The 24,489-nt window shown below is 41.0% G+C and overlaps 1 protein-coding gene across 2 annotated transcripts in view; it reads left to right on the top strand.

The window, feature by feature from the left end:
• necab2 (N-terminal EF-hand calcium binding protein 2) overlaps nt 1-24,489 on the top strand; it is a 107,081-nt gene that overhangs the window by 60,879 nt on the left and 21,713 nt on the right. The window contains exons 8-9 of one of the 2 annotated variants that reach the window (XM_023351419.1): nt 3,089-3,168; nt 15,335-15,391. In XM_023351419.1, coding sequence (XP_023207187.1) covers nt 3,089-3,168; nt 15,335-15,391 — 137 coding nt within the window. The remainder of the gene's footprint in view (nt 1-3,088; nt 3,169-15,334; nt 15,392-24,489) is intronic. The other variant, XM_023351427.1, reaches the window with a different exon arrangement.

Here is a 24,489-nt window from a genome sequence, read left to right as displayed (position 1 = left end):
TGATTCTTCTTATACTTCTTTAAATGACCCGGCCACTTATTCCTCTAACTCTGAAAAACGACCACTGGGTTTTTATCTGCAGCTGTCTGTCGTGTAACAGACGGTGGTTCAGCTGATGGGTGTGTTCCTTCTGCATGCGTGTGTTTAGGATGTCAGGAGGAAGCTCCTAATTGACTGGCTGGTAAAGCTTTTAATGAAGAGTGGGCAGCCCAAGCTCCAATTTGCTGTACAATGACCATCAGGGAATGAAAACAGGCTGACGGTTGAGCAAGTAGGAAAAGTAAAATTAGTCTTTGAGAGGAGAGGGAAGTAGCACAAGCTAGTTGGAGAGGTGGTGTTCTGAAATTGGGGCAAAAAGAAAATAAAATTATGTTTTCGTAATTTCTTCAAAAACCGAACATGAAACACCTCTGGCTGAAATCAAAACTCTTCTACATGCTAGAATGATTATGAAATGGCCTGGCTCTCATAAAAGACAGTTTTTGAGTCTTATTAATATTTAAAATATTACATTAATTATCTAACATAATAACCCTGACTTATCACCGCAGACTTAGAAAATAATTCCAAAAGAAAGTAAATGTAGTGCAAGGAACAGCCAGTCACGGTCAAAGGTTTGACTCTACTGTGCTGTGAAATACACAAATAGTCACCAGACTGTGCTGGATTTTCCATTCATTGTTCAGTGTTTTTGAGCAGAATTACCAGTAATCCAAGTCCTTTGGATTAGAAGCAACCCCATCCTGATTCAACAAATTGAACCAGGATGCTCCAGCAGTGCTTCCATGAAGCTTGTGCTTTCCCCAGAAAAGAAATCTGTATTTTATAGATGTCTCAGATGATCCAACTCAGGATTTAACAGATAAGATAAGTTCACAGCAGTATTTTACAGCATTTCAAACTGAGTCAGTTTGAAATTACTTGTGAATTTCAAACTAAATTTCAAATATTAGACTTTTGAACTGATATTCAAACGTCAGACCAGTGTTCAATCTGCACTGGTGACCAGAAACATGAAATAGCTCCCTCCTCAAGAAGAACAACTCCAGTGAATTGCTGACCAGTTTAGTATCTTCTTCATTGCAACATCATCATTTTAGGTGCAAAAATCTTCGATGCACTTTTCTGCATTACAGGACATTTTAATGTAAACTTATGACTGCACACTTTGGTTGCAGGTTGCTACATTATTCATAAAGTTTACTTGTAAGGCACATTTCAATAACAAGGCAGTTAAAGTGCTTTACATCACAACAAACATAATAAGACAAATAAAGTTCTGTTGATGTAAAATTGGCTATTTTTAGCTAAAGCCATATTTCACGGAGATTCTGCTGCAAGAAGAATCTTTTTGTTCGATCGCTTAAGGTAAAGGTACAAACGATTCCACAGCATCTGACGCATCTCATGGACACATTGAAGATATTAAGATGTTGTTAGAGAAACTGAGATAACAGTGACAGAAAAACAGTTTTCTTCTCCAAGACCATAAACTGGTCAGCAAGGCTGTCAAGAGTACTGACACATTTAACCTGATATTGCAACCATTGTGATGTTTCACCTTTTCTTATATTTTAACAAAATATAAGGATTTTAATAATGTCCTATAATATTTTCTCCTGGTCTCCTTTGATCAGAAAAGGCTATAAGAACTCAATTAGTCATCAAAAGGTTGCGTAAAAATCGATCCCTGTTAATCTGCTCTTTTTGCTGCCAGTTATGCAGAATGACAAGATAATAAAGATCATTAACAAAAATGATGAAATGATAGCGGAGTGGTAAATATCATTTGAAAGACAACTAATTAGGATGATCCTCTTGTAATTCAAAATCTTAAAAACCATGGTGGAATAAGAGCCAATTAAAAAATTCATCTCATAGGACCCATCGTCGAATCAGCCAAGTTTCTCCAAATATAGTTGGATAATTGGCATTTTATCTCCCTTTTCTGAATTTTGACACACACTCGATATCTTTCTTCCTCCCATCTCTTTTTATTTCTTCAGATCTTAGGACGGTGTTTCAGCTGTGCATGGTCTGCAGTACAACATTAATCATTTCCCAGTTGATAGGGTGTGATGTGATTGCGATATCGCTCAACGTATCCCTAGGCATTTAGCCATTGGTTGCTAAATTGATTCTTTCTGCTCTCTTTAGTGTCTAAACAACTTGCAGTGTCTTGTGTGTCACTATGTCGTCTTTTTACGGCTTTCCAGTTTCTACTGTTAGCCATAATGCTAACAAACAAATAATTTAAGTATTTGAGATTGCATAAATATTAGCTCTTTGTAGGTCATAATATTGAAGTAAGTAGGGAATCAAGACACCACTGTTATAATTCACTTTGCCTTTTCACATGATACAAGTCTAACGTCAAAATAACGGGCCCTGTGGTACAGAAAGCTACAGCAGAATCAAAGGAGTAGCATTTGTAGCATTCACCTGAGCAATGCTGTATGTTGGCTGAGTTTGTTGTCTTCACTCTGTTTCATCATTCAGTTCTTTAAATGCAAACAATATTGTTTTACGCCATCCCAAACATCAAAATATTCTCCATAACATATTTGGTTAGGGGTTTGTGAATACCTACAGAAGTGGGTTAGGCCGGTTCAGATGACTTAAACCAACCTTTTTGTGTCTGGACCTTTGAGTTGATCATGAGTCGTAACAAAAGGATGATCTGAAGGAAGGTATTCTTGTTTCATAACTACGCGGTTATATCTTGTATTATCATCACACCATAGAAAACAACAGTTGAAATAGCTGGTCAGAACATAAAATGAGTTTATTTAAACTTCTGACCTCAACTGTATCACTATTCCTAGCACCTTCACTGTATCATTTAAATCGTTTATCTTGTAGGATGTTATGGCTAAAGGAGTATAAATTAACATATTGATGGATTAGATGTTTATTCACTGGAGGAGAGGACATTAATATTGCAGCAGCAAGTGACTGCATTTATTTGAATTAATCTAACCCAGCAACATTAGATCTGATCACAAACTGGAACCATGTTTTGTGAGTTAATGTGTTTTGTATTCCAATGGATTTTGATGGGTTTTCTTGTATCTTGTGTTTGTTGTAGGAGCTGTAGAGGTGAGAAAAGAAGGTCTGGAGGCTCAGATCAATCGCCTGGCAGAACTGATTGGACGTCTCGAGAATAAGGTAACAAATACAACTATTACAAATTGGTTTGTCTTCTAGATTGATAGCAACGATTTATATTGATGCTCCGGATGAATTTGCAGAACCCTCCACTCCTAAACTGATAAAGCATTATTTATTTTAAAATATATTTGTAAACTTAAAGCTTGAACTTTGTGCTCAGATTAATGACACAGATCAAACTAAAGTCTTTTGGATTTGCAGTCATGGCTGTTATGTTCTGCTGATCTTGGTTCAGCACCAGATGCACTACTGTATGTATTAAGAGCTATGAATTATTTTATGGGGTTTCAAGACTCACCAAATCTACCCAATGTATGTGAAGTCATGTAGATATTTCAAGTGTTGATTCGTCTTTGTTTAATTTGTGACACTGAATAATCATCTTCCAGACAAAATCCAGACTGAAGATGAACCAATGTTGTTTGTTGATTTGTTTCTTTATCTGTTTTTTCCATGAAAGTTTTATTTTTCTTAGAGATGAGATCTAGAGTTTCTTGACCACAGATTCAAACTTCTAGTGAAATGACAATTGAGCCACATTATTATGTTTCACTTTTGACATTTTGATGGAAAATACACAAATTATTGGAAGAACCTGTTCTGTTGGGTTGTTGTCTGTGGTCTTCAGCAGAACTAGGAGCAGAAATTGTGAGAAACCACAGCCTATATAGTTGTAGCAAAACACAATTCCTCTGCAGCTGGTTGGACTCTTGCTAGCTTTTTGTTCCCTAGACAAAGTATTTTCTATGTGACCAAAACTATAGGAAATTAAGTTTCTATAGCTTAATATGCAAAAATGTTTTTTGCTTTTTATCTTGTTCAAGTATCTCAACTTACTGGTGACTGGGATGAAATTGGCTTCATCCATCCCTCCAATTTTACCTTTACGAAGGCCAAATGCACCACTTCAGCATGTTTACCTTATTGTTTTCTACAGGGCTCTTAACTGGACCATTGTCAGACAAAACCTCAGCAAACATGAGGGTTTTTTAAAATACTCTGTCTCAACCAGAGAGCATTTTAGTCTGTCCTTGATGACTTTCTTGGGCAGAATTGAAGGGGCTTCTTTGCTGTGCATGTTGTCCAAAGGTTTTCGTCTCTCTGGGACTTCAGATGCACTCTGACTTTTTTGCGATGTGATTTTGTGTATTTCTCAGGAGGAAAATGAGGAATCCATAGTCGTATTTCTGGAGCTTGCTGGACCATTGTTAATATCGTGAAACTTCTTCTCCAACAGAGTCTTTAATTACATGGCTCTTTATGATGCAATTGTTTTTCAGTTGCAATCTACTTAGCTGCAGCTTGCTGCATGCCAGGTCATTTTGTGATAAATGCTGCATGCTTTTCTTTGGAGGTGCTGATTACAAACACAAGAACACAGAGCTTTTAAGCGCATCAACCTTACTTTATAATAGCATTCTAATTTAGTCTGGTATAATTTGACTGATATGAATTCTTAGAACAGAACTTTCAAAGCTTAACCTACAAATATAATTATATATATTTTTTTGCTTTAAACTAAGCTAACAAGGCCCTTTTCAATGAATTAATGTCCTTCTAATCAATTCACAAAGTTGGCAAAATAACGTATCAGCAAAAGAAGTTTTGGCCATGACTATACAGTTGTCACAATAAAACACTATCCATTTGTCAAATCGAACTTATTTGTGTGCATAAAACATTACTCATGCCCATATGGCAATCTGGCCTCATGCCTTTGCCTTGAGCTGCAAAGATTTAGAAGCATTTCTGCTGACCATGTGAATGTTTGTCTTTTTGCTGCTATTATGAGAGCCTGGGTATCATACTAATTATTTTCAATAATAAATTCACATTTAATGTTGCTACAGACCAGCAGTAGCTTCATGAGCTTAAATCTATTTATTGTTATTTATATTTATTTAGTGTTTCAGGCATTCTGAGACTTCAAGCTGACATTAGAAATGATGCCCTTTCTTGTTTGGTGCCTTGTAGGAGCCCCTTCTTCTGCAATCAAAAATGCAGAAAATCATCTAGATTATGAAGTAGGCTAAAATGCAGTGCAGTCCTATACAAATCATGTCTCCCTGTTTGCAGAAGCAAACAATAGAAAACATTTTTCAGGCACAACTGACAGATATTTATAAGAGCAACTACCCACATGACTCATTTCAAAAACTGCGACTGATGAAAAATGTAACCAAATGCTTTAAAGAATATGTGGCGACTGCAAGTAACACTCCAAGCTGGATAAATAGCTTTACAGGAGGCTCGTCAGACACATGATTTAAATAAAATATTTTGCTTTAATTTTGTAAAGATGTTTTTTTTCAACAGGTAATTAACAACTACAATTATTAAGATTACTAACACTTGTTCTATATGGTAAAAATCATGTTTTCACAAATGTGCTTTAATGTTTCAGTTTCACACATGTTTACCTAAAGGTTTTGTTGCAATTCGTATGCTTTTTTGTTTTTTGTTTTTCAAAATTGCATTCATTGGTGACTCGGTTTGCATAATATGAAATAGCTGTGTCCAATGCGGCAATTTTCTCTTTTGTTTTGATGTTCTGTTTGATATGTTACTGTTAAATGGCTTGTTTTGTTGTAAATACAGTATTTTTACTTATTCATCTTAGGGTTGCAGTGTTATGTTGATGGAGACTAGATGCTGTGATGAAGCTAAACATAAAGAAATATTTCACTAGTAAAGAAAAGACAATAGCTGAGTGAACAATAGGGACTTTATTTTTGTTTAAAATATCCTAGTTTCTGTCAAATGCAGGCTGAAGATCATCAAATCCCAGGGCAGGTGTATTTGCATTATGATAGACAAGTATGTCATCAGCATAAAGATGAAGAGATGCATTTGTAACATCTTTATCTACATTATAAATTAGCACTCCACAATATTAACAAAACATGACATTCACTGTTGTTGCTGCACATTGTGGTGTCTGTCTTGGTTGTAATAGGTGGACACCACACATCAGTGCAAACCTTTTGTTCCAATGAAATGCAGAACTTCAGAGCAAGGCTGTGTTGCTTTGAGATGAATGATGCTCAGAGCACCATCCGTCTTACCTAAGTTTAAATAACCTTAATTTGGGCACAGCTATCTCCAACATCATCTGTGCACCTCAACTCAAAGTGAATCTGATTCAAGGTGAAGCTGTACGGAAACCTACTGGAGTCTCAGTAACTTTATAATAATGCCTTACAACAAAACAATTAAAATCATACAGAACACAAATTTACTGGACAGTCAGGTGGACAAATTGATTTTCTTTCATCATTTGATAGCATCTTACTTGTCATGCGGAAGTGACTTCTATTTTCTGGAGCAATCTATTTTTCCGTTTTATATACGTTCAGAAAATGAATCACTTTAAGAAAGTTTAAAGACCCTTTTTTATCCACTGGCCTTTGTTTAAAATGTATCCGTTCTGTCTGTTGAGTTTCTTTCTTTGCGATGTTAAATTTTTTTGCACACATTTGTAATTACGTCTTGTGTGCTTGTAAAGCACTTTAGTCCAGCTCGTTATAAAGTACTCCACTGTAATGTTAATAGTTCAGTCCATCCAACAACATTGTTTCATGAACTGTAAGATTAATTGTTTACATCCATATTTCACTTTTAGATGGGTTTGTGTCTAGTCATAACATTTCTGCTGCTCATTCAGAGTAAATTAAGTACATTTGGTTAAATGTTATTTCAGCTCTCATGAGACTAAACTGTGATGTTGCATATTTCTTTTAAACACTGCAACGCCTTATTAAACTCACGCGCTTGCCAAGCTTCTGCGCTTTGAGTTTTATTTGCACAAAAATGATCGAAACTAACACTTGTTCTATATGGTAAAAATCATGTTTTCACAAATGTGCTTTAATGTTTCAGCACACGTCCACAGAAATAAAATTAGAGCACCCAGGCCGAATGCAGAAGAAAGCAGATCAGGATGAGAAGAGAGAAGGTGTGGAGATGGTTAATGAGTGGGTGAATAAATGAGGATTTTTTTTTATTAAGAGGGAAGGATGAAGGGAGGAGGAGTTCCAAAAAAAGAAACGTACTTAATTATTTCCCTTCGTCTTTTTCCTGAGACACGTCCACAGTTCAAGACACCACCTCATCTTCCTCATTGTCCATCCTTACATCCTTCATCTCCTTCTTTTTTTTCAGTACTGAGCCTTTTAAGCCTAATGGATCCTTAGCTCACTCGGCTCGCTTCGCAAAAGGAAGGAGCTGTGACAGAAAGAGCAAAGAATAACAAAACACATTATGTTGCCCAGGGGGAACATGAGGACGAAGATCTGGAAGAGGAAGAGAAGATGTTTTCTCACTCCCTTGTTAGAATAAGCCCTCAGCCTTTAGCCCGACTGTGATTTCATACAACAAATGACTCAGGTTTAAATAAAACAATTTCCCACAGTCCAGTGACCTCAATTTTGGCAGCAATGATTGAAACACCTTTAAAGAGATGTTCTTTAATCACTTGTGGCCCCCAAGGCTCCAGAGAGCCCATTACTCCTACCTGGTTGTTTGAAGTGACTGTGGCTTGAAGAAAAATTATTTTTACATTTGATTAAACTCAGTGAGGGTCTGTTTTTATTTTATTTTTTTAAACACACCCATAGCAAGAGAAACTATTTTATTTGTGCTTCAGTCACTTCTGCTTTACTCTCTCAAAATGAAGTAAAGACATTAGTGAGGATTAAATTCAAACATTTGCGTCAAAATTTATTTGATTGCACAATTCAAAGTAACTGATAACTATTTAAGTCACATAAAATTAATTCAAATTATAATGGAAATTTTGTATTTAAAGGAGATAAATGAAGTTGAAATGCAGTAGAAATTATATAAGTATATCAGTTTTTCACCAAACCTTCATTGTTTGACACTGTGCTTTTACAATAATAAGAGATCAGAGACAAAACACACATCTGCTGGATTATATTTACACAGAGAAAAGTACTGCAGAAAGGATATGAGAGTAAAGTAAGGTTTCACAAAGCCATCATAAAAGTGTCTTTGTCCTGCTGTTCATGCAACTGCTTCCAGCTCGGATCTTCATATTGACACTGTGCAGGTGTCTGGAAGAGGAAATGATAATATCACACTGTGTCAGAGTGAATCACGAATTGTTTACCGAATGAATAATCATCCAGCCACACACTGAGTGATGTTATATCTGGCAGGATGAAAATAGTGCCCTGCATTGGCACTGCTGCTCTGATAACACGCTGGAAATCCTGTTACCTGCTAAAAAGGTAAATTCATGCTGCCTCTGTTGCTGGGTGTCGCTCTTAGATTCTCCTGCTCTCTTTCATGTACGAGGTTTGCAAACTATTATTATTTATTGCTCTCTGGGTGGTGCAAACAGGAAAATGTTTTTTGTAGGAGCACCAGATCCTTGGTTTTACAGGGGTTTAGTGAAGCATGTATGAAAGGATACAGTAGGCTGAACACTGAGAAGCAATTTATTTTCAACAAAAGAAAAAGCTGTGTGCATGCTTCCCTCATAGGTTCCCAATAAAGAAAGCTCAACTTTGTGCAATGAGAAAAATCAATCTATAAGAAAGTGAAACATCTAGAATAGACACAAGAGGATCCTTAAATTAGACAGGAATGATGCTGGTTGTCTCCTCGTGTGGGTCGTCTAATGCAGTGTTCAAACACTGAGTCACTGTGGGATCTATGCACCCCACTGGACAGTTTTAGCTATTTTCAATGTTCCTCACATGCAACATATTCTGTTTAGAGGTGAGACTAATCTTTTATGTGCTGAACAACCACCAACACAAAGCACTTTCTATTTGAGTCCAGCTGTGACCGTGCTGTCACATTAAGCCTGACTTCATAATCTCTTAACTGCGTGGGTGTGTGTGTGTGTGTGTGTGTCTGTGTTTTGAGCACCAGACCCAATTTCTTTACCTTTACCTCCTGTGTTGGGTAAAAATCAGTCACCCTTCGAGGAGCACTGCACAAACGAAAGTTACTACCGTAACTACGGTTCTATGAATCCCGGATGACCGCCAGAGGCGGTGCTTCAAGCACTGAATGATCATTCTTGCGCATGCGCAGGTCGAGTACTAATGACAACAAAGTCACCTGTGACCTGCCGGGGACCCACGTGACTCTATATAGTCACGTGGCACCCGGCAATCAATCCCTCAATCTTCTCGCGAAAGCAGAGATTCCGAGGGACCAAGCACTCTGGCGGTCATCCGGGATTCATAGAACCGTAGTTACGGTAGTAACTTTCGTTCTATTTCATCCCTACTGACCGCCAGAGGCGGTGCTTCAAGCACTGGATGACTCATATCAACAAGGTCACGAGGAATCAGCAACAAGGAACAGCGACTACACCACCCACCTAATGTGATGTAGAGGCATGCTGCTCCAAAATTCCTTGAAGCGGATGGGGCGCAGCCACATTCACCCTGTAGAACCGAGTAAAGGTACTAGGTGATTTCCAGGAGGCCGCACGGCATATAACATCCAATGGCACCCCAGTCATGGCAGCAAACGACGTCGACATGCCCCGTGTAGAGTGGCACTTCACTCCCGCCGGCAGTGGCCGGTCCTGCAAGGCATAAGCCTTGGAGATCAAATCCACAACCCAGTGTGCAAGTCGCTGCTTGGAAAGTGCCTGCCCTTTCCGTGAGCCAGCGTAGCAAACAAAAAGGCTATTAGTCTTTCGGAAGGATGCCGTGGCATCGATATACGTCTCAAGGGCACGAACAGGACACAGTGGTTCAGAGGGGCTCCCGGTGTCAAGCCGAGCAAGATGGAGCGGCTGGGTACTGCCAGCCGCCAGTGATACCTTAGGAATAAATGCAACGTCAGACCACAGTGTAACACCCGAGCCATCAGGATTCCACCGGCAGCAGGGCTCGGCTATCGAGAGAGCCTGTAATTCCCCCACACGTTTTGCAGAAACCATAGCTAAAAGGAACGCCGTCTTTAGTGAGAGCCATTTGAGGTCTGCCGATGCCAGGGGCTCAAATGGGAGGGACCGAAGAGCCTCAAGCACAAGAGAAAGGTCCCAGGCCGGTGCCACAGGGCGGTTGGGTGGGTGCAAACGCCGAGCACCCCTTAAAAACAGTACAACCTCTTTGTCTCGGCCCACAGAAAAACCATTCAGCCCAACATGCCAACAGGAAATGGCAGCCACATACACCTTTAAGGTAGATGGAGACCGTCCTTGATCCAGCAATGCCTGCAGGAAGGTCAGGATGTCCGAAACTGAACACTGCACCGGGTCCTGCCCCCTATCACGGCACCAGGTCGCAAAGACCGTCCACTTGTTAGCATAGACAGCTCGCGTGGACGGTGCCCATGCATTAGCCATCGTATGCCCTATGGACCCAGGGTATCTTGAGAAGGTGGACCCCGGCCCTGCAGGGGCCAAATCCAGAGCTGGAGCCGGTCCGGTTCGGGGTGCAAAATCTGACCCCCCACCTGGGAAAGAAGATCTCTCCTGGAGGGGAGACGCATTGGCGAGCCGGAGCTGAGCTCGCACAGTAGAGGAAACCAAGTCCTCGCTGGCCAGTAGGGGGCCACCAGCAGAACCCTGTGCCCCTCCTGACGCACCCTGAGGAGAGTCTGAAAAAGGAGGCCGAATGGCGGAAAGGCATAAAGGAGGGCCCGGGGCCAGTCGTGTGCCAGGGCATCGCGGCCCAGAGGGCTGGTGTTGTCCAATGAGAACCAAAGGGGACAGTGAAATGCGTCCCTTGAGGCAAAGAGGTCCACGGCCGCCCTGCCAAAGACCGTCCAGATGCGCTCCACTACCTCTTGGTGAAGCTTCCACTCCCCTGGAAGCGGCTTCCGACGGGATAGAAAATCTGCTGGCACATTCTCCGGCCCTGGTATGTAGGCTGCTCTGAGGCTGGCTATGCATGGAGCTGCCCAGGTCAGAAGCCGTCGAGTCAAGCACAACAGTTTCCTTGACCTGGTTCCCCCCTGGTGGTTGATGTGAAAAACCACTGTGGTGTTGTCTGACCTCACCAGCACATGCTTCCCCTGCAAGCCTGGAAGAAAGCTCTGAAGAGCCAGAAAGACAGCCTGTAACTCTAGGACATTGATGTGTTCCCTGCTCAGCCGCCGGGACCATGTCCCCTGTGCCATTTGACCCCGCCAAGTCGCACCCCAGCCCGTGGAGGATGCATCCGTAAACACAACTTCCCGACGACACGGGAGGGAACCGAGCGGGACCCCTGTGGTCATAAACAACCTCACCCTCCATTGGGACAGAGACTGAAGACACTGAGGCCCCACCCGAAGTCTGCGGAGACGATGAGTGTACCGTGCGGGATCCAGATTCAAGCTGTTCAACCACATCTGGAGGGGCCGCAATGACAGCAGCCCCAAGGGCACTACGGCAGACGCAGCTGTGAGCATGCCCAAAAGTCGAAGATACCGCACAAGAGGCGGTGCCATGACGCGCCCGAATTCCGGGAGCATGCTCAATATACTGTCCACCCGCTGGGGTGACGGGCAAGCAGCCATTGAGATGGAATCCATGGCAATGCCCAGGAAGACAGTCTCCTGTGAGGGAGTCAGAGTGCTTTTCTCCATGTTCACCTGCAAGCCCAAGCATCCCACATGATGGAGCACTAACCGAGTATCCCGAACCGCCTGGTCCTGTGTCGCGGCACAAATGAGCCAGTCGTCCAGATATGGGAGGATCCTCAATCCTTGTGCCTGCAGAGGAGAGAGGGCCGCCGCAACACATCGGGTGAACACCCTGGGAGACAGTGAAAGTCCGAACGGGAGGACCCTGAACTGGAAATGCCTCCCCTGAAAAGCAAAACGAAGAAACCGCCAATGGGGCGGAGCGATTGGGATGTGAAAATAAGCATCCCTGAGATCTACGGAAGTGAACCAATCGCCTGGGGAAATCGCCTGCAACACTTCCTTGGTGGTCAGCATATGAAAGGGCATGACCTTCAAGTACACATTCAGGCCTCTGAGGTCCAAGACTGGACGCAGGCCCCCGGTCTTCTTCGGAACCAGAAAATACATGGAATAAAAGCCCCCTGGATCCAGCAGGGGGTCCACAGGCACTATAGCACCCTTGGCCAGCAAGGTGCAGATTTCTTGGTTCAGTGCCTGTGCCTTCACCGGGTCGCAGATCGCAGTCATCCTGACCCGGCCAGGGATAGGTGGCCGGCGGCGGAATTGAAGACGGTACCCCCGGGACAGGGTGGACAACACCCACAAGTCCGGGGTGTGGGCAGCCCAGAAGCTGAGCTGACCCGGGGAAAAATAACCGACCGCCGGCCCTAAGGCATCATCTGCGGGCCCCCCGGCCCTTCGAAGGCCCGGGAGGACGTCGGCCAGACTGCGCGGCTCGAAAGGGATGAAAGGACCTCGTCCCAGCTTGGTCTCGAGCCCTGTTTCTCCGATCTGGAGCAGGTCTCTGGACCGATCTCTGACCTGGTACCAGCCCCTGGGGCTCAGTGGAAGAAGGAGAAGGCCCTGAGGACCTCCGTGAAGGACCCGCAGCCGCCCAGGTGCTGACTGGCTGGCGATCACGTCTGTGAAGCCCTGCCAGCTGTTGCCTCGTTCTAGAAGCCTGAGCTGTACGGTCCAAGGCGTCCAGTGCCGCAGAACCAAAAAGTTCCCCCGGAACCACAGGCAGGGCCCGGAGGGTCCTCCTACAAGGCTCAGTAAGTGGTGACTGCGCCAACCAGACTTGGCGGCGAGCGTGAACCAGTGTGGATAGTGTGCGTCCAAGTTCCCTCGACATAAGAGCAAAGGCCTGCAGAGATGCATCAACCAGGCCTTGCGTGGCATGATCCAGTGGAACAGATTCCAAGGAGGAAGACAGGGCCAGCATAAGATGGGATAGAGAGTTCCCAATCCGGCCCATGCGGGCCCCAGAGTCATAGGCCTTGCAGAGAAGGTCATCGGTAATACGGCACTGAGGACGCGGACAACGGGCATTGGACCGCAAAGCCTCATCAGGTGGGATAATAAGAGAGGCAATGCCCGGTTCCACCGCTGGCATCTGCCCCAAGCCAACCTTGGGGGCCTCCAGCATAGCTGCCAGGACCCTGCCATCCGTCGTCAGACGCGAAAGCGCCTTGGTGTCTGACCAGCAAGCATGGAGTTCCCGCACGTACTCCGCCGAGGGAGGAACCATAAAGGCAGTCTCTGACCTACTGCGCTTAAAGAAGGCGCTGGAAGCCGTAGGCTGGGCCTGAGGAACACTAATCTGTAAACGGGCAAGAGCCGTTCTAATAGCGGATGTCACAGATTCCGCCGTATCCTCCTGGGAGGCAATGGAGTCCGACCCAGAGGCCCCGGAGCCCAGCTCCGGCAGGTCCTCACAGAAATGGGTGCCAGAGGCCGCCACAGAAACAGCATCATCGGCGTTGACTGACATTTCATCCTGCTCGGAAGGGAGAGCCGGGCCGCGATCATCAGCAGTCTGAAAGGACTGGAGGAGGGCTTTCATTTGGGCCAGTTCAGTAGTGAGATGATCCACTCTCGTGGACAACCGCCCTGCATCGGTCCGTCTGGCTCGTTTTGTCGGTACCGAAGGTGCAGCCACAGTAGACCGTTTGCACATCGCTTTCCCCATCGGCAAATGAGTACGCGGCGCAGCGCCCGCCCAGTCGGTAGGCTGCTCCAGCGCAGCCAACCGATCCAGTCTGACTGACCGGGGCATGACGCAACAGTTGGGGCAAGCGTTATCTGACAGCGCCTCCCAGAGATGTTCCACACCGAGGCAGGAGGGACACAAGTCATGTCCGTCGTCGGGCTGAAGTGGAGCCAGACAGGACGAGCAGCATAAATTATCCAGCATCATACCGCTGAAAGGCGTGATTAGCCTGCCACCAACAGAAGTCAACACGAGCAGAAAACGCTACCGGCGACTCCGTTGCAGAAAACCCCCCGTAGAGGTTCCAAACTCAGCATGAGCAGAACGCCACTAGCAAATCGATAATCAACCAAAGATGAACTCAGCACGAGCAGAGACGCCACTGGTGAGTCAGATAAACAACAGCAAAGTAAAATGGACTCAGCCCGAGCAGAAAACGCTACTGGGGAGTGTAGATAAACAACTGTAGAAGAACTCAACGCGAGCAGAAACGCTACTGGTGAGTGTAGATAAACAACTGTAGAAGAACTCAACGCGAGCAGAAAACGCTACTGGGGAGTGTAGATAAACAACTGTAGAAGAACTCAACGCGAGCAGAAACGCTACTGGTGAGTGTAGATAAACAAACTGAAAACTCAGCGCGAGCAGAAACGCTACTGTGAGACAAAAGAGCCACAAAAGAGGCAAATCAAAGCGAACAGTAAACTACTGCTGAGAAAAGAACAAAAACTTACCAGTCACCGCGGATCTGGTAAGGTGAAAGCAGCTTGTGCAGCCCCTGGAGGGCGAGACTTACCCGCAGCTCCGACCAAACCCGGTCACGGGGCTACCAGCAACAAGCAGCTAGGAAATTAGTGGTATACACAGAAGCAACCAGCTTCACACGACCACACACCTGTCCTCAACACACCTGCGCGCGAGAAGAACAAAAGGGATTGATTGCCGGGTGCCACGTGACTATATAGAGTCACGTGGGTCCCCGGCAGGTCACAGGTGACTTTGTTGTCATTAGTACTCGACCTGCGCATGCGCAAGAATGATCATTCAGTGCTTGAAGCACCGCCTCTGGCGGTCAGTAGGGATGAAATAGAACTACGTTTTTCATCTGTCACCTCAGTAATGGCGACCTCACTGTTGCTGGCTCAAACTGGTTGATGTAACTTTTGAGTCGCTGAGTGTCAAAGCGGAGGAGAATCGTGGAGATCATTTTTTTTGTCATCTTTGCACACAGTCATTGTACTGTTAGACCACCTGGCTCTGCTGGTTAAATGTTATTTCAGCATCAATCGTAACTACAATAGTTCTATTCAGGCCTTAGATCATTAACCTTTCCAAATACTTTTGTATAAAAATTTCAGTTTTAGAAGTAAATTTCTTGTCATGTTTTACTGCATCCACCTTTCTTGGAAAAAAAATATATCTAAAAACATTGTCTCCCTCTGTTGTGCCTGCTTCTGCTCTCATCCTGTGCATCGACACCTCTTGTTGTGCTTTTAGCTGCTGCTGTTGTAGTTGCCCCTGTTGATTGACGTGTTGCTTGTCTTGTTGTTGTTGTGTTTCTGCTTTCAGACAGTCTCGTTTGATCTGCACCAGAGGCTAACAGATACAGATGGCACCCCGAGCGCAGTAAGTAAGCCAAACATTGAATGAATACATCCTGCACTGCACGCAGCCTCCGGTCCAGCGTCGCTTACTGCCGCCTGTAGGGCGCTTAGTTAATGGCGATCTCAGTGAGTGCATCATGGATATGCTCTCCTTTATTTCCCTGGAAACATATGGGGTCTTAATTAGCTTTTTTGGCTTTAGTATTTTATAAAAATCAAGCAAGAAAGTCTCTTGTCTCCTTAAATAGAAGAAGACATAACCATTATAAGCTGTTTTGAGAGTCGAGGACTGAGTGTCTATGTATAGCACACTTTCAATGCAATGCAATGTTTAAACACCATAAAGAGGTTCTCTTCTTCTACTATATGCCAGTGTCACGTAATATTACAGAATAATACATTAAAGTTTGAGGTTCTAATGCAAAACTATGAAAAAGTTTGAGTTATAAATACTGTTGTGACTATAGGTTTAAAATATATTGTTTTCAGTTGATTTGTGTATTAAAAAGCAATTAAAAATAGGAGAAAAGAAGAAACAGCTCAGATTCATCTGACATCTGTGTTGAGCAAATATTGAAGGAGATTTGTTGCACATATTAAATACTTGGAAATGATCTGCTTATCTTTAAAAGACAAGCTCAGTGATCTTACAAACGCTGATTACAAAGCACTTTCTACAGAGCAACAGATGAATCACTGAGACACTTTCCTCAATGAGTCAGAATAATTACATTCTTAGATCCAATCTACATTTAATAAAACCCAAAGGAGACAAATGTGAAGCTTTGTTCATTTTGTTTTGTCTTAGAAATGTCAAACAGGAAACTGAGACATTCACAAGCTATTCATTGGGTTTGCTGATTTAAAAACAAAGTTTGTTTGTTTTATTGGCCAGCACCTTTAATATTCATCATTTCCAACAACCGCTGTTTTCGGCTCTGACTGTTTGGAGTGCAATAATCAGTCACGCAGGCCTGAAATCTATAATCATCTTTATTAAACTGGGAGAAGATAATCACTGTTTTGTTGCATCATTACACAAACTAACAGCAAAGTGCCGTGGCTACACCAGACAGGGTGAAATCAGAACAGGTTGAAATAAACCAATCCCTCCTTTTTATTAGAAATCAATCATAGTGGTTACACACAAACTGAATTGTTTCATTGAAGAAAGCTCCAAAAATAACAATGACTCGCAATAATGACTTTTTTTTATCATCCAACCTGTTTGTGCCTTTTTAACCAGGTGATTTAAAAAGCCAGCTTTATTTCAATGTTAAATGTGTTCAAGATGTTCAATGTGTAGATGTACAGTACTTACATGCAAAGTGTCACTTACTGTAGAGTATCTGCATGATTTATGTGATCCTTCCAAAGACACTGTGATAATTTCAGTTTTTAGTTTGAACTTTTCATGAACACAGTAATCCTGAAGAACCAGAGAAGTTTGTTTAGCTTGTACACATGAAGGCAAGCAAACAGTGAAGGAAATTTGTTGCATATGTCTCATAAAGTGCTTTGATCCTCCTTGAATAACTACTTACTAGTGGGTCATTTGTATTCAAAATAATGCAGTGTAAAAAAAAAAAGATTAAATAGCATTTGCTTAAATGACTATAAAATTCCTGACTGCTTTAGCCAACATTGGTTTTCCATTTGATAATTTCCCTGCAGAAGTGTATGTGTGTACATGTTCGTTTTGTGCCTCATGTGGATAATGTTTGCAACACTCAATGCATCTCCTCATGTCAAAAATGATAGCGCAATGCAATTTATTGCATATTTTTTACATATGAAGTATTTTTGTTTTCACACTGGATTCACAACACAACACTGGTTTTGGTTCATATTATTTTTTCAGTAAATTTATATCAACTAATTAATATATTTGTGGTCAAACGGTGTTATCACAGAAGGAGACATTTTTTGTGTTTCAGGAAGACGTCTTGATGTTGTTGCTAACGATTTGTTGACTTTTAACACATTGTTAACCAGTATAGATGTTTTTGAAACATATTTGTCAATAATTATTTTGAAGTTATTGAGATTAGGGTTTTGTGCAGGACAATTCCACTGTCAAACAAAGAACACGTCATGCTACCTTCTGGCTTTAGGGCGATGCTAATTTCATTTTCTACAGATATTTGTCAGTATAGATGCACAAACAGATTATATGAAATGACAAATCTTTGCTGTATAGATCGGAGTTTCGTCTATCCCCTTTAGCTGCTCCTTTTTTAATCTGTTGACATTTTTTGTTCCTGTTTGCATTCCTTGAATTTGTTTTGCATTACTTTAAAGTCATTTTGGTCTCCATGGATTTGGTTTGTATCTGTTTGTGTTTTCACATGGAGTTACCCATTTCCTGATGGTTTTATTTTGGGGGTTTTTTTCCAGAGTTTGTACAAGGCTTGAGGCTAGCGCTACGCTTACTGTGTCTGTGTTGACCTGGAGTTTACATACTTTCTTGTAGCATATTTTTAATCAAATGCATCTTTTTCATTTATTCCAAGTATAAAAAACAGTTTTCATAACACTTTTACCTACTATACTAATTGTTTTTTAAATGTACAAAACTCATTATCGAATTCATAATGCACTTTACATGATTCTTGTTTCACTGTTCTGGAAATGATTAAGAGAGAAATGTGGTTCATTGGATAAAGCAAAGGGGGGGAAAAAAAATTTAGTTAAGATAAAGAAGCCAGGTAAAAACATTGATAACAAAAATATCTGTCCTCTTAAACCTCAAAATGCAGAACCTGTTAAAGCCTACAGCCAAGCACAGCCAGTATCTTGTTTTGTAAAATTAGATCCACCATCATCGAGCCTAACTGCAACACAAGGATGAACTTATTTGCTCTTGCCACGAATAAGAATATTATATAAGCTAGACATATTTCTGAAGAGCATTTGGTCTGGATGTTTTATACATTCTCATTTCACATTCAATCTTAAAAAAACAAACCTTTTATTTTATTTTTCTTAGTGGTCCAAAATGTTTTAGTTATTTATTTTTCTTTATTCCCTTCGAACACAGGGTGTTTGCCTCTGGCCCCAGATCTTCTATCTGCAGGAGGCCATTGTGATAATCACATATTGCGCTTTTGCCCGCAGCAGTCCAGCCACTTATAGCTTCCCATTAGCCGCCGGGAAGCTGTGAGAGGTGGACTAAATTGCCTTGTTGTCATGGCCACAGACACAAAAACACTGTTTTTATTATTTGGCATATTTTCCCCCTCCATTATTACAGAGTGATTGTGGAGAGGGACATATGAGTAAAATGCGGGGAGAATAGCAGAGTAAAAGCCCCACTGGCCAGGAGTCAAAGCAGGGATCCAACTGCTGATTTATGCACCGAAACCTTCGACCTCCTAAAGACTGATGGAGGTGTGGGGAGCTGTTGTAGGTTGTGGTTTACCAATAAAATATCTTAATGAAGACAAATAAATTATTCTTTTAAGAAAATCTCAGCAGAATATGCAAAAATGAATTTCCTAAAAAACAAAAACCTGTAGTTTTCCTTTACACCAAGCCATGAGGATAGTCTTCACAGGGTTTTCTGAGAACATCAGGGAGGCAACATGCTTGAGTTCCTCGACTTTTCTGAGCATGTGCAAAACTTCAGCGGTAAAGTGATGATTCATTATCCTGTAGGCTGCATATGTGGGTTCTTGGAGCAGCTTGTATGGATGTGTCCCTCAGTGCACACCAATCCCTGTGTGTAGATCATAGTCCACAGTAAAATAGAGCTCCCACTTTTACAGTAGTGCACACACCTCCAAATTGAATGCACTGGTTGAACGAAAAGTTTTGTTTTTCAGGTTTCAATTTAGATGTATTCCCACAGTCAAAGATAACTTCTGGGTTTTGACCTAGTTTATCTGATTACAGAGATCAGTGAAAGACTTTGACTTTGTGTTTGTGATTCCAATCATCATTGACTTCAGTTTTACATTTTTAAGTGATCGAGCTTCATTTAAATGTCTGTGGAGGTTGTGTAGATTAACAGGTCTTAATCTGGTGTGAAAGCGTTCTTAAGTAACATTTACCCATACTGCCACTTTAGTTGTGACTTTCAGTTGACTTTAATGCTTGATTGCTCATTTTTCACTAAATCAGTGACCATGTTTTGCTTGTCCCTCTGGGAATTTATCACACCAAACTTGAAACAATCTTTATGCATTAACCCTATTCTTAAAAAAAATCACTTGGACAACCATTTTACTTCAGTGACCAAGGGTAAGTCATGTTGCTTAAAGGTCAGATTTATCTTCTGAAATTATCATCTTTATTTTTTTTTGTGCTGTGTGAAAAGCACCAGAATGCTTTTAAATTGTTATGAAAATTGGCTTTGTTATCATAAAAAAAATTAAGGGATCAATATTGTGGCTCTTTTTGTCCTTTTCCTCTGTTTTACTGTTAATTAATTAACATTTTTAGAGATGATCCCCATAAAGAAAGACTTGCGTAGAAACCAGCGAAGAGCTGAAATAAGAGAAACAGACATGGGCAGACAACTCACTTGACATGGCTCTCATTTGATTCTCCCCTGTCCAATCAAAATCGGTTATAGATTCTTCATCGCGAGATAGAGGCCTGTAAATAGAGACTCGACAAGGAGCTGTGTCTTAGGTGCAAAATCAGATGCCTTCATTTATGTTGGACCCCATATCATGTATATATGGATATGTCTGGAGATGGGTCTGAATTTTTTTTTATTATCTTTTTTTTTGTACGTGCTTATTTATATGGCTACTGCAAACACAGAGGCACTCGAGGCTTTGGTAGAAAGTTCTGAAACTGTAGTTTAGCTAGTAAAACAGGAAAAATTGGACCACTGATTAGAAATGATGTTGAGAAGTACATGACTTGCCCTTGTTCTTTTTGATATCCGAGTTGTTGATCTCTGCATCTTCCATAAATAAGATCTTACCGGCTTCTCTCATTAAAGCTGTCTTTACCTGCCCACTGAATTGAGCCAAAACCTTTCTTTTTTCAGAAAATGAAATCAAATTGCTTCATTAAATGTTCAAAGCTTAGAAAATTATTACTCATTCCCATATGCCTTGTAACATCCTCTTACTTATTTCAGAACAAGCAGGATATTTGTAAGAAATAAGATAAGATAAGATAAGATAAGATAAGATAAGATTTATTTGTCATTGTCATCAACAGATTACAACGAGATTGAGATTTGCTCAACTCGAGTTAAGATGCAGGTTATGTGTATATACATAATATACAAAGATAAAGAAATAAATAGTACAAAATGAGAAATAAATAGACATCAGAAGATGGTTGCAGCGCCTGGAGGTGTCACAACAAAATTTACATTTATAACAAAGTGGTGTCAAGAGCAGAAGTTCTTATGCCTTTGAATTTAGTGCCATGATTGCCATCGTGTAAAAACTGTTTTTTTAGGCGATTTGTCCTGGTTTTTATTGCTCTGTATCTCTTGCCTGATGGCAGCAGCTGGAAGACACCATGGCCAGGGTGTGAAGAGTCATTTAAAATATCCAAAACTTTCTTGTGGAGCCTGGAAGTGTAAATCTGTTCCATAGTGGGGAGGGGGCAGCCTATGGTTCTCTCTGCTGCCCTAACAACCCTCTGGAGAGGGTAGAAGACTTTTAAAACTAATATGCCTGGATGTGTTTTTACTTTTATTTTTTTATTTTAATGCTTTTTTTTGGGTCATTTTTTCATTTGATACATTTCCTTTTATTTTAAATGTTGCTCCTATAGTTCAGGTTTGATGATTGTGACCGGTCTGCAAGATATTATTTGCTTTCCAAACTTTACTAGCAAATTTATTAAATGCAGCCTTCAGAAATAACCTGTACTTCTTGCAACAGTATCAAATGCCTCATCAACCAAATGAATTATGTCTCTACCTTTGAACCCCTCTTTTTAGAGAAGACAGGCTTCCCTGATTAAAGGCAAACGTTGCTTGCAAGCAGGTGCATCTGTTTGATTAACAAACTGTGGGCGGCTTGTGGAGCCAGGTAGTAATGGATGTGTTTATTTCTTCTATCCAAGAGTTGTGGCATGTAAGACAAAAGAAAAGCATATTTAATTTTACTCTTCAATTCCTATCCTCTACCCTTCACCCCTTTCTCTTCAACACCAAGTGAATCATCATCTTTTCAGTATTCGGATTTAATGTAACACCCATTTTTGCTTCTAACCATGAATTTCTTTTAACAAGGTCATGGCCTATCTCACTTTTTATGTGATTTTATTCTTTTTCCTTTGCCACACTGTCCTTCTGACCTTCCGTTTTCCACCAGGAAAAAGTCTGTCAAGGCATTCATCCCCTCACCGCCTCCATAGAAACGAGGCGCTTTGAGTTGGATCAAGGAGCAAGGGATTATAATTACTGTAAATCAAACTGTGAATAGTGGATGCAAAGACACTGTAAAACTGCAACTGCAGGGATGGATTAACATTTTTGCTTTATTCATAGTGGACACTGGTAAGCAGTGAGTAGCTACCTGACAGGAGTGAAGTAGGTCGACTCAATCACACACACTGTATCCTGTCCTTCTCCTAATCCCTCTAAGAAGCCCATCAGGGAAGGGAAGCAATAAAAGCAGGAGAAGCTGCAGTTGATTGAGAACAAAATAAGAAAGGAGAATATAAAGGGTTGAGGGAGATACTGAGGTAGATTATAAAGCAATAAAAGAAAGATAATAGAAATGTTGCAAAGGATAGAGAGGTGCGTAAAAAAAAAAAAAAAAACCTTAATGGAAACACAAGCCTGGCTCTTTTTTGAGGAAATTGATATTTTCAATAGAGCTGGAAGGTTTTTTCTTTTTAAAATCTTAAATGCACAAATTCATCAAGGTGTCCCCTCCCCTTGTTCCCCTTACCCTTTATTCATTCAGTATACTATCTTTGCACAGCTGTTTATGTAAATGAAAACCATAATTAACTGGAAGGCATTCAAAAAGCTACAACCTACTCCATGGATTCATTGCTTTTTAGTTTAAAAACCTGCTGGCCCTAAATTATTGCCTTAAATTTAGTTTTTTTATTTTATTTTAAGAAGCTTGCATATGAATGCTAACATCCAGCTGCTCTGGATACAGTAGAGTTCCCATTGACCTCCAAAGTTTCCTATCATGTACTAAAAATACCTTTGTAAAAGTTTCTAATAGTTTTAAATGAAACTTATGTGGAATCCTGGATCATCGTCTGTGTGATCAACCAACTCAGTAGAAGCATAAACGGCAAGTATTTGTCCATAATTCACAGCATGAACACCAAACAGTATATCAGCTGGATCACCTTGTGTGATAAAATGAAATCTGAGTATGGCTTGTTTGGAAGAGCTGCCTGTAGAAAAACATCTTCTCTTTTAGATTAATATAGCAGGAGAAAGTTTCATCCTAATAAATCACAAAATGCTTGCATCAGCAGTGTGTTGGGCCCCTCAAGCATGTTCACAAGTCCACTCGTTTTAAGGTATAGATGACATATCATGTTAGTCTCTTCCGTGAGAAGAAAACCACTATAAAGATGTGAAAACTATACCTAATTAAACACTGTGGTATGAAACAAACTGTAGCAGTGTGTAAAAAAGCCATTGTCTGTTTTATCTGTTGAACATTTTCTCCTTTCAGTATGACAAGGCCATTATGACATTGTTTTTTAAATCTTTTCAGGCAGTTTTATCTTTTTCCCTGGTTTCTTGATATGGAAAGATATCTTCGAAGGACACAAATTAGTTTGTGCAAATTGTAAAATTGTCTAGGGTTTCTCCTTTCAATTTTTTTTCGGTTAATTACACCTTAAAATTCTAGGATTTTACACAAAATTAAAAATGATCTGGTCTTTAGATGATTCTGAAATGATTTAAATCAAACCTTACCAGGTGCTGCTGATTAAATATCAAGAAAGACACAAAATCCACCCCAACAAAATAAACATGTGAATAGAAAATCACTATGGAATAGCTAGAATTTGGCTAATAAACTCAAGCTGTCTTCTTTTTCAAATGCATGAAGTGCAAGACAGTCATCATGTCCTGAGATGAAACAGCTGCTCACAATTCCATGCGATTTGAAGAAAATTCTAACATTAGTGATTTCATAACTGACTAAATGCTTTCTTAGTACAGGTGCATTAGGTAACCTGCCTATTTAGATCAAATGATTGATGTAGAGTCCAAAATGAGAAATTTTTTAAAAATCACTTACAATTCCTGTGAACATAGCTTTTTAGCACTCTTGGTCAGAGTAATGGCTACTTCACTTACATTTCCTCTTTAAAACGGTCCGTCTATGGGTTTTCACTAATCTTAATTTCAGTGCAGAATTAAAAGGTCTTGAAAGTGTTGCACACAGCTTTCTAATGCCTGCAGATGAGCTCTAGTGATGCAGTTGATTTAAGCTGCTCTCCATAAGAGCACATCTATGGTAACTACATTTGTGTGAAGGGGGCACGTCACACTCATTTCTGCTTTCAAATCATTTTACTCTTAGCATCTTAACATCAGGTTACACTTTTCCGTTCTCATGAAGCAGCACATGATGGTTCAGTTATATTTAGACTGCCAAACTGAACTCAAAAGACCCTCGACTTGTGAACAACTTACTGATTCGATTCCTGAAGCAGAGTTTTTCTTAAGACCCTTTAATAATCTAAAATATGAGATTAACTGTAAAGATTTAGATAAAAAAAGAATCTGGTATTTTTACAACTCAGAGGTGTGTTTCTCAAAAATACTTTGGTATATGCAGGGGTTCTTGGTTGATTCTTTGACTGGACATTTCTCGGGTCTCACGATTGAAATACTAGCCTGCATCTTTACCATTCAACCTCTTTGCTTGGCAAGTGATATCAGGTATTTGTGCTAATTTGCTCCATCAAACATGATCCTGTAGATTACGACCAACCATCTCTACTTCAATCTTATCTGAGATCTTGTTTCGTTTGAATGCAGCAGTGAAGGCCAAAGTCATCCTGCCTGTCTTTGTTGAATAGCAGATAGTTTTATCTCTAAAACAACCAAACAAAAGTTTAATATTTTTGTCTTGTGAGCTCTTATCATGCTAACTGAGGTGTATTAAGACTAGCATGAATCTCCTTTGATTTTCTTCCTTTTTTATGGTTGGT

The sequence above is a fragment of the Xiphophorus maculatus genome, chromosome 2, assembly GCF_002775205.1.
Source record: "Xiphophorus maculatus strain JP 163 A chromosome 2, X_maculatus-5.0-male, whole genome shotgun sequence".
In the NCBI taxonomy this organism is placed as follows: Eukaryota; Metazoa; Chordata; class Actinopteri; order Cyprinodontiformes; family Poeciliidae; genus Xiphophorus; species Xiphophorus maculatus.
This window is presented reverse-complemented; position numbering and strand designations above follow the sequence as displayed.